Source organism: Hyperolius riggenbachi, chromosome 1, assembly GCF_040937935.1.
Source record: "Hyperolius riggenbachi isolate aHypRig1 chromosome 1, aHypRig1.pri, whole genome shotgun sequence".
Lineage (NCBI taxonomy): Eukaryota > Metazoa > Chordata > Amphibia > Anura > Hyperoliidae > Hyperolius > Hyperolius riggenbachi.
In genome coordinates, this window is record NC_090646.1 from 144,133,326 (window position 1) to 144,147,466 (window position 14,141).

Consider the following 14,141-nt stretch of genomic DNA (forward strand, 5'->3'; position numbering starts at 1 on the left):
GTCCTTGCAGGGGGGCTTTGGGGGCCTCCCTACTCCCACCATGCAGAGTAGTGTAGGGAGTGTTACACTTACCTCCTTTTGGAGCTGCGGATCTCCGTGCCTCACAGCAGCATACTTTGCTGCCATTTGCCGATCTCCTAATTCCACGCATCGGTCATGTGATAGCGAGACGGTGGATGGCAGCAGAGAGGGGCTGTGCTGTGATTTACGGAGGAGACCTGCAGCACTGGAACAGGTAGTGAGCAGGGGCGTAACAATAGGCCCTGCAGCGCCTGCGCCTGTGGGGGGGCCCGGCCCCCCCGCTGGGGCCCGCTCAGGGCCGTTTTTTGGGGGCTGGAGGGGTGGCAGCATGAGGGGAAAGCCTTGCCCACAGTCGGCGGGGAGAGGGGTAGTTCCCCCCCCTCTCCCTCACCTCGGGGCTCTCCCCTCTGCGCTCCCCTCCAGCTAGTTAACGTGTGTGGGCAGCGGGCAGCAGCGGCGTCAGGATACATACCTTCTTCCTTGCGTTCCATCGCCGCCTTCTTGCTCTAGCGGCTGACGTCACTTCCGCTTCCGTCGTGACGTCAGCCGCTAGAGCGAGAAGTCGGCGATGGAACGCAAGGAAGAGGGTATGTATCCTGACACCGCTGCTGCCCGCTGCCCACACACGTTAACTAGCTGGAGGGGAGCGCAGAGGGGAGAGCCCCGAGGTGAGGGAGAGGGGGGAACTACCCCTCTCCCCGCCGACTGTGGGCAAGGCTTTCCCCTCATGCTGCCACCCCTCCAGCCCCCAAAAACCGGCCACGAGCGGGCCCCAGGGGGGGGGCCCGCTCTGAAATTTTGCAGGGGGGCCCGGTGGGGCTTAGTTACGCCCCTGGTAGTGAGTCTAAATTTACTTGCTTCCTGTGCTGCGGGTCTTCTCCGTGCATCACAGTACACTCTGCCTGCCTGGTCCCCTGGGGGGAGGGGCTATGGACCTAGGGGGCCCATGCAATCTTTTTTTTTTTCAGTGGGTGCCCCATACATGATAGTTACACCCCTGATGGAAGCATTGCAGTGACGCGCATGTCATAGTATGCGGTACCTTGTGGTCAGCCATTTAAGAATCGGCACAACATGGGTGGTCTCCATTACCCTACAAATCGGTGCACGTTACTATGAGGGAACATGATTCACCACAGAGTGCAGTGCACTGCTATGCAGTTAAACATAACGCTACACCACAAAACACATAGGCCTCAACTCACTAAGCTTTATCGAACACTTTATCGAACGTTGGATAATATATCTTATGGGTAAAATCTAATTTTGAATTCTCTAAGGTGTTATAGATTGAACATTTTATCGATAAAACATTTGATAATTATATAACACCTTAGTGAATTCAAAATTAGATTTTACCCATGAGATAAATTATCAAACATTCGAAAAAGTGTTTGCTAAAGCTTAGTGAATTGAGGCCATAGTGTGAGCGTAGCCTTAGGTAACTAGCAGCTAGAGGAATTGACTGGCTAAGGGCTCAGACACACTATAAATGCTTTTCTGAGTGCTTTTTTGCCTCAAGAGCTTTCTGAGAGCTCCCATTGACTCACATTAAAAGTGCAGTAAAATCACGGTTTTAATGTAAGAAAAGTGCTTAGGGCCCATTCACACTTAAAATCGCAAAACAGTAGCACTGAGCGCTACCGTTTTGCGCAGGTGATTTTACCGCAACTAGCGCAGTAAATTCACTGTACACGTGAGATTCAGAAGGGTCCTGATCAGCACTTTTATAAGCACTGTATCGCGATCGCTCTTGAATCGTGGCAAAATGCTGCAGGAAGCACGTTTTCCGATTGCTGTTAATCACGAAAGACCCGCAATCAGCGGCAATTGTGGTTGTGAGATCACTGTCATAAGGTTATTATTGCGCTTGCATTTCAAAAAGCGCTGGTGGGAATCACCCACTAATTGCTTAAGTGAGAACAGGTCCTTATAGTGTGTCCGAATCCTAAATGTACCGTCCTCCTTTTTTGCCATTAATTAGAACATTAGATTAAGATGTTATGAATAAAAGGATTCTATAAAATAAATATATCGTGATTTGGGGACAGCAAGCAAGCTGTGTGATAATAATGCCATGAAAAAGACTAATTTAACTTCACTACTTTACATCAGTATGCCTGCCGGGAGCCAGAGACTGGTCCACCCATAAATTCCTTCAGACATTTTTCTCTGACTGTAGCAGTATGCAGAGCATCTCAATTGTCTGTATAGTTACAAGACAGAGAGTGAACTTCCCTGTAAGATTCAGGTTTTTATGTTCTTCCACATCTCAGGCCACCATATTTGGCCTATATTTATTTTACGCTGTTTGAAAACAACATGCTGTTAACCAGAATTCCCTTCTTCCTGTGTTAAAGGCCCGGTCAATTCTGCTGCTGCTGAAAACACGTTCTTCCATGTAACTTATCTTTTTGCCCCCAGGTGGCAGATAATGGAAAGCCACAGCTGTCATCGGTGACAAACATTGACATACGAGTGATTGAAGAGAGCATATACCCTCCAGCCATTCTACCACTTGAAATATACATCACAACATTCGGAGAGGAATACTCTGGGGGCGTGATTGGAAAGATTCATGCCACAGACCAGGATGTTTATGATACACTCACATACAGCCTGGATTCCAAAGTGGAAAATCTATTTTCCGTTTCAAGCACCGGGGGAAAGCTGATAGCACACAGGCGATTGGATGTTGGCCAGTATCTGTTAAACGTCAGCGTTACCGATGGAATGTTTACAACCTCCGCAGATATTACTGTCCATATCAAACAAATAACTCAGGAGTTGCTAAATCACAGCATAACATTCCGCTTTGCCAACCTCTCTCCAGAGGAATTCATTGGAGATTACTGGCGTAATTTCCAAAGGACGCTGAAAAATATTTTGGGCGGGCGCAAGATTGATGTCCAGATTCTTAGCCTACAGCCCTCTGACCCACCTGCTAACCTCAATGTCCTGCTGGCTATAGATAAACCAGGTAGTGTGCGTTTCATCCCAAAGCTTCTAATCCAGAAGATAAATGCTTCTGTGGCCGAGATTGAAGATTTCAGTGGTGTTAAAATCCTTGAGGTTTTCCACAAGCTCTGTGCAGATGTGGATTGTCCCCTGAGATTTTGTGATGAGAAGATATCTGTCGATGAGAACGTCATGTCAACACATAGCACGGCAAGACTGAGCTTCGTGACACCAAGACACTTGCGGAAATCCATCTGCTTGTGCAAAGGTAAGGACGTCTGTGAAACAAGCTAAAGCAAGGGTCGTAGTATCAGTGAGCTGCATGTATAACAATGATTGTCATTTTGTATTCAACAGGTGGAAAATGCCCCATTTTAAATAGTATTTGTGAAGGAAATCCTTGCCCAGAAGGTATGGAATGCATTGTTGATGCCATAGAAGAGAAATTCAGCTGTGTTTGCCCAGAAGACAGACAATGCAATGGTAAGATTTACACGTTGTGTGTCGTATTGATTATCATTACGATTATTTATTTTAAATATATAGAGCGCCAGAGAAATTCACCTGGGTTCCTCAGTGCCCCATATTTATACAGTAATTGTAAAATGACATCTACGACAGCATCACATGATTGTCTCAACTCATGCCTCTGTTGCCTCCTATTGAGATTTAATTTGCTGCAGTTACAGCTGAAAGGCTTCCTGGTGCTAAGTTGGCAGGAGAAGAATCCACAGATGGAGTTTGTGTTATGTAGACAACAATGACCGAGAATGGCTACTGCTGCAGTTGTGTTGATGACTTCTTCCTGGAAGAGTGACTCTTGTTGAGTGTTCAATCAAGCAGAAGTGACTGCATCTGAGCAGCCTTATTGTCACTGCATCTGAGCAGCCTTATTGTCACTCTACTGGCTTTACCTTCATGGCCCTCCTCTACTCCCAGTGCTTCCTCTGTGTGTGCATATGACATCATCACTCACTACGCTCTCCAAGGCTGCTAGGCATTAGACACATCCACAGCTCAATTGACTGGATACTGTATGTTGGTAAATTTCTGTTTTAGTGGGCGGCAGGAGACTGATAGCAGCATAGCATTGCACTTCTTCACGCAGTACAATTCTAACAGTTCTGTTGACATTTAGACTAAGCTTTCCATTGAGGTGAGTAAGTGATCACTAACCGATCAAATTTCAGTTGGATAGGGATTGATCGGTTGGGTGTATCAAGTTATAATTGGTCTGTGCATTGACAACTTTACTGATCGGCAGAGCACCTGCAAATCTCAAATTTTTTATTTTACGGAACGTTGCAGTGGGGGTTGGGCAGGTGCAGCAGGAGACCACTTGCTGTGGGTTGGAACGAGTTGGTGAGTGGGCAGAGTACACTGCCAATAGCATTTTTCGAGAAGCAAGGTACAAATTGGGCCTAGTCTTCAGATCCAACAGGTAGAAAAAGAGGGCTGTGCACATCCCTTGATAAAACATCACTTTTATTCAAATTCTAAAAAGGCATACTTTACATATTCCATGCAGCATAGAGAGAGGTACAAGGATGGTGGGGAGGTCGACAGCTGTTTCGCGCCGTCACATACTGTGGCGCATCATCAGGACCTGATGATGCGCCACAGTATGTGACGGCGCGAAACAGCTGTCGACCTCCCCACCAGTGATGTTTTATCAAGGGATGTGCACAGCCCTCTTTTTCTACCTGTTGGATCTACAATCAATTTGCATTGGTTTGATGCACTCCCTCACTGATTATCAGCCTTCCTGTGCATGGTTGCCTTGGTGATATATAGCCTTATTGGGCCTAGTCTTCAGGTTTGTCCTATCTCCTCCACCACTCTTGCAAAAATGTAAGATTTTAACCACTTCACCACTGAGGGGTTTTACCCCTTGAGCACCAGAGCAATTTTCACCTTTCAGCGCTCTTTCCATTAATTTGTCTATAACTTTATCATTACTTATCAAAATGAAATGAACTATATCTTGTTTTTTTCGCCACCAATTAGGCTTTCTTTAGGTGGGACATTATGCCAAGAATTATTTTATTCTAAATGTGTTTTAATGGGAAAATAGGAAAAAATGTGGGAAAAAATGTATTATTTTTCAGTTTTCGGCCTTTATAGTTTTTAAATAATGTATGCTACTGTAATTAAAACACATGAAATGTATTTGCCCATTTGTCCCGGTTATAAAACTGTTTAAATTATGTCCCTATCACAATGTTTGGCACCAGTATTTTATTTGGAAATAAAGGTGCATTTTTTTCAGTTTTGCGTCCATCCCTAATTACAAGCCCATAGTTTATAAAGTAACAGTGTTATACCCTCTTGACATAAATATTTAAAAAGTTCAGTCCCTAAGGTAACTATTTATGTATTTTTTTTTAATTGTATTTTTTTTTTAATTACAAAAAAAAAATTGGGAGTGTGGGAGGTAATGAGTTAATTTTTAATGTATAGCTAATGTATTTGTATATGAAAAATGCTTTAGGGTGTAGTTTTACTATTTGGCCACAAGATGGCCACAGTGAGTTTTTGTGCATGCGACCTGCAAGCGTACAGGAAGTACGCTTGCAGGAAGTTCAGGGAGGCTGGGCAACTTTTTTTTCACAATGATCGCGCTGCTTCTTGTAGAAGCAGCTGATCATTGCGGGGGGCTTAGATCAACAAACGGGAAAGGTTTTTCCCGTTCATTGATCTCTCGGCGAGCGGACAGCAGCGTGCACGAGCGCGGGGGCGCGCAGACGAGCGAGCGGGAGCGCGGACAGCAGCGGGATCGGCGTCAGGTAGGGATTTCTCCGTCCCTTGGTGGTAACAGGGTGGAAAAAGGGACGGAGAAATCCGTACGGCTGGGGGGTAAAGTGGTTAAGATTTAAAATATGTTTTCTTTGTTGCTGTCACTTACAGTAAGCAGTAGACATATGACAGATCAGACAAGTTTTGGACTAGTCCATCTCCTTATGAGAGATTCTCAGCATTTCCTTTATTCTTTACAAAAGCACTCCCTGTAAAGGCTGGAATCCACTAGCAGTGCTTTTCTAAGCGCTTGTGATTTGAAAAGCTCTTGCTAATATATTGCTATCGGATACTTTTTAAAAATCGCATCCATCAAGTAGGAACACACACATAATATTACATTAGCAAGAGCATTACTTAAAAAGCATTACTTAAAAAAGCACTGGTAGTGGGTCTACTAAAGGATCTGTACAAAGATACCAGCCATCTTCCCTGGTCATTTGCATACTGTTTTGGCTATTGAGCAAAGCAAGTGCCAATCAGTAAGTGCTTTTAAATATAAAAAAAACTTCAGAATCCTCCATAAAGAGATGGACTGGTCCAAAACTTGTCAGATCTATCAGATTTAAACTACCTACTTGGCTTACCAAGGGCGAAAAGGGATAATTTGCATATTCAGTAGTAGTGCATTGTGGGTAACCACAAATGTTCACTTATAGCTGAATTATTAAAATGTCCTTCTGTTTTAAGAAGGCAAATACACCAAGCTTTGCTTTTTTTAGTAGGAGGGCTTTTTGGTCCCTTTTATCCCACTATACATTCCTAGTAGTTTGGGTCACCCTGAGCTGCTTGGTTACTCTGTTCTACCTACTGTAAGTGACAGCTACATAGGAAAAAATATGGTGCATTTTATCCTTGATCAAATGTACATTTTTTAAGTGTGAACTTTACATTTTAAATTTTTTTGCCATAGTTGTCCTTTAACCCCCTGGTGAGTGCTGCTGCTCTAGCAGACATTGTATTGTCCAGACCAGTTGAAAAGTGCATGGCTCCTGTAGTCTCCTGCAGTAATTGAAGTTTGAGGAAATAGTTGAAACTGCAGGCTTGGCCCCAAGACCCCTTCTTAACACGTCTCTGTATCACACTGCCTAATGTCACTATGTTCAAGATAAATGAGCAATCACTGCTGCTGCTCCTTACATAGCCCTGGTGGCACTTCTTCATTGGACCGACGCTCAGGCTATTTGCAGTATACACAATACTGAATGTCAGCACACTCTTGAATAATAGCCAATGAGAGAGTAATTTGATAGTGCTGTTACCAGATGAAGCCAACAATTGCCAGTCTATGGGTGCCTTGTTGCCGTTGTGACCTCAGCAATCTCTTTTCCTCCACTAACAAATCACTAACGTGGCAAGTCGACTTGCTGACTAGCCTAGGGAAAGATGTCTCAGTTCATGTCTGTTATCTAATCATACAGATAGCCAAAGGTGAGCATTTGTCCTGCTAGTTAATCTTCAGACTATGTCCAGCATTAGCAGGAAGTGGCATCTTAGTGGAATGCAGTTAAAGTGGACCTGAACTCTTGCACAGGACAGAGGGAAAACATAGAGAAATGCACCCTGAGAGTCCAGCCTGTCTAATTCCCTCTCATCTGTGTCTAATCACAAGTTGTAATGTGATCCCTCACCTGTGTCAGCTGACTGCCATGGCAGAGAAGCTAATGGGTAAACACACGATATAAAAAATATGTCTGCTTCCATGAAATCAGGAAGTAGAGACACTGCAGATTAATTGCAAGATTTGTTACAGCTTTAACAAATAATTATTTTTCTTTAAAGGTTATTATGCTGTCGCTTATCTTTTAGAGCAGAGAGGAAGTTCTGCGTTTAGGTCCGCTTTAAGCAGCAGAATATGTCCTGTACCCCATTGCCTTCCCTCCCTTCTTACACAGATGCCGGCCATATGTTACTCTGAGGAGAAAATACAAGCCAGGGCTTCGTTTACAAGAAGAAAATGCAAATGATATTGACTGTTTTCTTTATCTGTATATTTGATTGATGTGTTATCTTAGAGAGATGCCTGCGGGGAATTATAACGTGTTTCAAATTTTATTTCCTTGAATTAATTGTCAATATAGGCACACTGAATGAAAGTCGCTTTGTTGAAATATGTTTGTGTTTTTTTTCCAAGTTGGTTCATCAGTAACATTCAGCGGGAGCAGCTATGTGAAATACCGACTGCTGGAAAATGAGAACAAGGAAGAAATGAAGCTGACGATGAAGCTGAGGACGTTCTCTGCGCACGCTGTTGTTATGTATGCCAGAGGGACAGACTACAGCATCCTTGAGGTGGGTTTAATGTGTCACTTCTTCGGGGAGCTCAGATAATTGTACCTGGGAGGGTTGTCATGACAAAACATGACTGAAGGATATGGCTGTTTACATAGGAGTTCTCATAGTAAACATTCGGAAAAAAAATAAGGTCACCTCCGAAATAATGTGTTTAATACGCAGAATAAAGACCTGTTCACACTGGCTCATTGGTAAGCGGTGTGTGGTGTTTGGCAGTGCTCTCCAGGGACAGCACAAATTCTGTTCATGATGAGATTTTGACGCAACACAAAACAGTTCTGTGGTGTTACATGAGGAATGGCATACCTTGCATCCCGCTTCAAAATGTTCTAAAAGCTTGCCAGCAGTTGTGTATCAGAACGTGTGTGGTATATTCTCTAAGGATATTTAGACTCTGCGCTGGGTGTACTGCAGGCAGGCATTGTGTTTACCTAATATCTCATGATGCTTTCTTTGTTCAGATCGGAAGAGAAATACATTTAATTTAGGGACCTGTTTATAAATCATGTACATTTTTAAGTCAATGGGAAGTGAAAAGCAAACAAACAGATACTTACCTAAGGAGAAGGAAGGCACTGGATCCTATATATCCTTCCCGCTCCTCTCACAGTCCCCGCGTTCCAGTGCTGGCTGCCATGGGGCGCAGTAATCGACCAAAAGGTGGAATAATGCTCTCTGCCGCTGCAGGAGGCTTCAGAAGTCTTTGGGGGCCCGAGTGCTCCTGAAGACAAGGCGCTCCGTACTGCACTAGTGTGTTCTCTCGCGCACTCAGTACAGAACCACCTGTTTTCTGAAGCCGGAGGAGCCAACACTGGAACAAATAGACAGTAGGGAGGAACAGGAAGGCTCTATAGGACCCAGAGCATCCCCTATCCTTAGCTACGTATCTTCCACCCCCCCCCTGTTTCCCATTAGCTGTGAGGGAGACCACAGCCTTTTTGACTTCCACCTTTTGAAAATCTGAATGCCAACCTTATGATGCCAAACTTATTACTGAGTAGCAAACAGGTTTTGTTTCCTGTAGGTCAGTGCTGCGTTCACTATTCCTAAATTGGCAAATGGTGATTGAAGCTGCTCGTAACTGAAGCAGCGCATCTCAAGCTGCAGTACAAACTGTGGAATAGGATGTTTGAAACTAACACTACTGTTGTTGCCTATGGTGTTCTCCGTGGTGGTGGATACTATCTACCAATCTATTAAGTGGTGATCACATGTTTATTGAAAAAAAATAATAATAATATAGTGTTTATATGTAGCTAAAAAAAGGGCCTAAGTTGGAGTCTCAGTAGAGGGCAGCCTGTGCATAATAGAGGGAAGCCCGAGGATAGGGGGAAGTCTGGATAATCCAGAGGCTTCACACATCCCCCTCGAGCTTACCATTTCAATGATGAGACCTTCTAAAGCCCTTGTTGAATAGGTGTTCATGACCGCGCTCCCGCCTGTCTATAAGAGCAATCACACTGCAGAGGTGCAAGACGGCCTGCGCAGCAGCACGGAGACACTCACACATGGCTTTTTCCTTCATGCACCAGCGGCTCCATGCTACTGCGCAGGTGTTGGCCGTCAGTGCACTTGTGCAATGCGGCGACACTCGTTCACAAACAGGAGCGCGGCCACAATGGAGAAGATAGTCCCGGTGACCAGCGGTGGGCACTAGAAGGATAAGAGAAGTCAGTGGATCATCCAGAGGCTTCCCCTATTAAGGTCAGTGCAGACTGCGCAGGCGCTGTCTCATGACGCGTGTCCTTGATCCCGCGGCCGGGATGCACATGCTCTGCACATGCGGGCTATGTCACAAGTACATAGTGGGCATGTGCTGAGTGCTCCCGGCCACAAGCGCATGTTCAAGGACGTCACCAGTCAGCACCGACCCTCCCCAACCAGAAAGTAGGTTCAAGGGATCGGTACAGAGTAACAGAGGGGGGAGAAGGAGAACATAAGGAGAGCCCACCTCACATTTTTACATTTATATTTGTGCTAAGGCTGTTATTCTGATGGAATAATATTTTTTTTCTGGTGCACAACAGTTTATTACAGACGTCACTTTTTAATACACAGTACCAATACTTACGGTAACTATTTGCAACATACATTCAGATGATGATTGATGGAACCAGCTTTGAACTTCATTTCATTTTTATTGTCACAGAAAGTCAGTATAGCAGTTACATGATTTTTCATATATTTGTTTTTTTAAGTATCATAGGAACATATTGAAATGACAACTCTCTCAGTTACGTAATGACTTGCTTATTTTTTAGTGAAGGGTGATCTCATGAATGATGTGAATGATCTCATGCAGCCAGGCAACTCAGATGCTGGATAAAATCCCAAAGTGTGACCATCAAGGCCAAACATTTGCTGATTCCAGACTTTAAAACTATCTTGTGTGCAGAGCCGGGACAAGGTCCTCCAGCACCCAAGGCTGAGACACCAAAGTGCGCCCCTCCATCCCTCCCACCCCAACCGTCACACACTGATTGCTATTAGACTAAGAGGCCCCTCCATCCCTCCCACCCCAACCGTCACACACTCATTGCTATTAGACTAAGAGGCCCCTCCATCCCTCCCACCCCAACCGTCACACACTGATTGCTATTAGACTAAGAGGTACCCCAGGGTCCCCAACACCTTAATATCTAGTTATCTTGCTTGCAGTCTTGCAGTCACTGTTGTGTATCCCCTTTTCTTATTTCTCTCTGCTTCAATCACAGTAGGGGAATGATAGCTGTGTGAGTTTTGCGCCCCCTCCTACACGGAGCCCTGAGGCTGGAGCCTCTCTCGCCTCTGCCTCGGCCCGGCCCTGCTTGTGTGCCATGGAACTACGATAGTGTTGCTTTTCATGTGACCAAGCCAAAACCGAATTATTATTATTTTTTTTTATTATTATCCTGACATTTTAATGTGCTGGTTGATGAATGAGAGTTCTCTCTCCTCTGGCTTGATCTTGATTCTTGTTTCCCTAACCTTCTTCTTGCTCCAGAGTGAGAGCAATGCTCTCTAGATTCAACTCTGGGTTTTATCTATAAGTATTAAAGGGAACCAAAGGTGACAGGAATATGGAGACTAACATGTTTATTTCCTTATAAATAATGCACATGGGCACGCTGTCCTGCTGATCCTCTGCCTCTAATACTTTAAACCATAAACTCTGAGCAAACATGCATATCAGGTGGCTATGACAAATCTGACAAGATTGGCTGCATGCTTGTTTCAGGTGTGTGATTTAGACCCTACTGACCAGAAAGATCAACAGGACTGCCAGGCAACTGTTATTGTTTAAAAGGAAATAAATATGGCAGCTTCCATAGGTGTTACACCACAGCCTGTCACTCACCGCCGTTTCCCCGCCTCCTGTATTACATGGCTCCCCCGCCTGTGTCGACAACCAACTCACCAGTGGATCCAGCACCTGCATAGCACCCTCAGTAAAAAAAAAATCCTGGAGCTGCCTCTGGCCATATATAATGGTAGTTAAATGCAGATTGCCAGAAAAGTAACATAATCAATGCGGAAATAAATGATTTCAGCTAAAATGATCACTACTTTTATAAGCATTTCCCCCTGATCACCGCTATTGTTGATAATTATTGTCAATGTATGCAGATCATCATATTTATAAGCATGATTACCTATGGGCCAGAATGAAGAATGGTGATATTTTCTCAAACACCCTCATTACCATATTTGCTGCAGATCCCCAGCACAAGCAGTGTGTCTGTGTGTGTACACTGCGAGTCACTGGATCAGATTTAATTAATATTGAATTACAGCTTGCTTCTATTCTGTTGAATCATGGCTGGCGATCTGCTACTCCACTTTATGGTAGTTACAATATTTAATCAATGCACTGTCCGTCACTGTAAAATGATGGTGGGAACCATGTCTTTTGCCCACAGGTTAGGCTAAATCCTGATGTCATTTCTGCCCTTTACTTTTTTTTCTTTTCTCCAATCGCTGAATCACCTCAGCCTTGCTTGTAAAAACAAGTGAGCAGGGGATCGTGTTTCAGATAAGCAGCTAGGCAGGGAAATAAATGGAAGAGGAGGAATATATTATAGATAAAAAGAACCCCCAGCATGCAACTGTCTGGCACTGACTACCAAAGAGCCAGTGCTCCTTAAGTACATGATAACTCCAAATCATAACAGCAGAAAAAGTTTTGAATGCCGGATTAGCATCTTTATCACTTAATACACTGAGACCAGTTGCTGTTGAAATTTTATTTTTATGGTGACAATCCCACTTTAATCAAATTTGTACAAGATTAATTTATTAAGAAAAATGGAACTTGATGTTCAATAGCAGGAAATTCTCAGCATACACAACAACACAAAGAGACACTGCATCAGTCTGGCCGTCAGAATATAGACACTCTAATTTTTAAAACTAGCTGTGCAGGATAAAAAAAAGTGACACGTTTTCTTGTTATATTTCTCCGCCGTCAGTATAAATGTTGAATTGTTTATATGAAAATGAATTGGATTTGGCTATTTGCTCACTTGTCATGTTGCCTTTTATATCAAGGGAACAAACATGTTGTTTCCCTAAATTTGCATTTCCATTATTGAAGTGGGGAAACATTCATCATTACCAGATAGCAGGGCGACTGGAGACGTAGCCAGTGAATACACTGGTATTAGTTTGTGTCAGTTGAACATTCAGCTTTGATTAGCTTTATTTACAGAAAAGTGACAACATGCATTTTTTCCCAGTCAGGCTCATCAAGCAGAGCCACAGCCAAGTCCAATCTTCCTGATGTTTCCTGACTGCTTTCACCAGTTGCTGGCACACACACACTGCAGAACGTGCCACGAATGGAGCTTCGGTAGAGGGACTTGCCATGCAAATTACGCAACCCATGCTGTGAGATCTGAATGATGATCTTTGAAGTAGTGTGACCCGACTGGCTGTCTGTTGACAAGCCTGATGCTGTGCAGAGGCATTAGCATCCAGCGGGCATACTGAAGCTTGCAGCAGCGCTGATAAGAGTAATGAAGACCAATGAGGCCAAATATGCATAGTGATGTTCTCATTTTTGTAATATTTCACACACAAAAAAGAAAGAAAAAAAGACATGCCAGTCAAAATTGACATATATGCTTCAAATGTGGTAAAAGGAACCTGAGGTGAGAGACATATGGAAGCTGTTATGGGTATTTCCATTTAAGCAATGACAGTTGTCTGAGTGTCCTGCTGTACTGTCTGAATCACACACCTCAAACAAGCATGCAGCTAATTTCATCAGTTTTTTTGTCAGAAGCATCTTCATGCTTTTTCAGGAGCTAAAAGTGTTACAGGCAGAGGATCAGCAGAACAGCCAGGCAATGTGCATTGTTTAAAAAGAAATAAATATGGCAGCTTCCATATGCCTTTCACCTCAGGTTCCCTTTAGGAATCTGAAGTGAAAATACATTTATGATATAATGAATTGCATGTGTAGTACAGCTGAGAAATAGAACATTAGTAGCAAAGATATGTCTCATATTGTTTTCTAGTACAGGAAGAGTTAAGAAACTTCAGTTTTTATCTATGCAAAAGAGCTTCTCTGAGCTCCTTGACCCATTGGATCGGAGACAGTCCTATTTTCTGAAGCAATCATACATCAAATAAAAAGTAATGCTGGTTACACACTATGAGATTTTCTGGCAGATTCACTGTCAGATCGATTATTTCCAACATGTCCGATCTGATTTCCAATTGTTTTCCGAACAATTTCCGACCGTTTTCTTTTCACTTGCATAGGAAATTAATCGGAAATCAGATTGGGACATATTGGAAATAATCGATCTGACAGTAAATCTGACAGAAAATCTCATAAGGCTTGATTCACAAAGCGGTGCTAACCCAGTTAGCATGCCTAAAAACTTTTAGGCATGCTAACCTTTGCACCAGCTGAGTTAGCACTGCTTTGTGCTTCTGATTCTTTGCGCGTGTAAAGCCCATAGAGTTTAATGGGCGCTGCGCGAGTTTCGCTCGAGTTTCTTTTTATCACACCTAAACTGAGTTTAGGCGTGATAAAGGGCTTTTCACCAGCATGCAAACACTTTGCACCGCTTTGTGAATCAAGC

At 43.6% G+C, this 14,141-nt stretch overlaps 1 protein-coding gene across 5 annotated transcripts in view; it reads left to right on the forward strand.

Moving 5' to 3' along the window:
- The window catches only part of FAT1 (FAT atypical cadherin 1), a 376,731-nt gene that overhangs the window by 329,153 nt on the left and 33,437 nt on the right, over positions 1–14,141 (forward strand). For all 5 annotated transcript variants that reach the window (XR_011030974.1, XM_068278660.1, XM_068278659.1 and 2 more), the window contains exons 19-21: positions 2,446–3,247; positions 3,337–3,462; positions 7,910–8,067. Coding sequence is in view for 4 of the 5 variants with exons in the window: in XM_068278660.1 (XP_068134761.1) it covers positions 2,446–3,247; positions 3,337–3,462; positions 7,910–8,067 (1,086 nt within the window). In the remaining variant the exon portion in view is untranslated. The remainder of the gene's footprint in view (positions 1–2,445; positions 3,248–3,336; positions 3,463–7,909; positions 8,068–14,141) is intronic.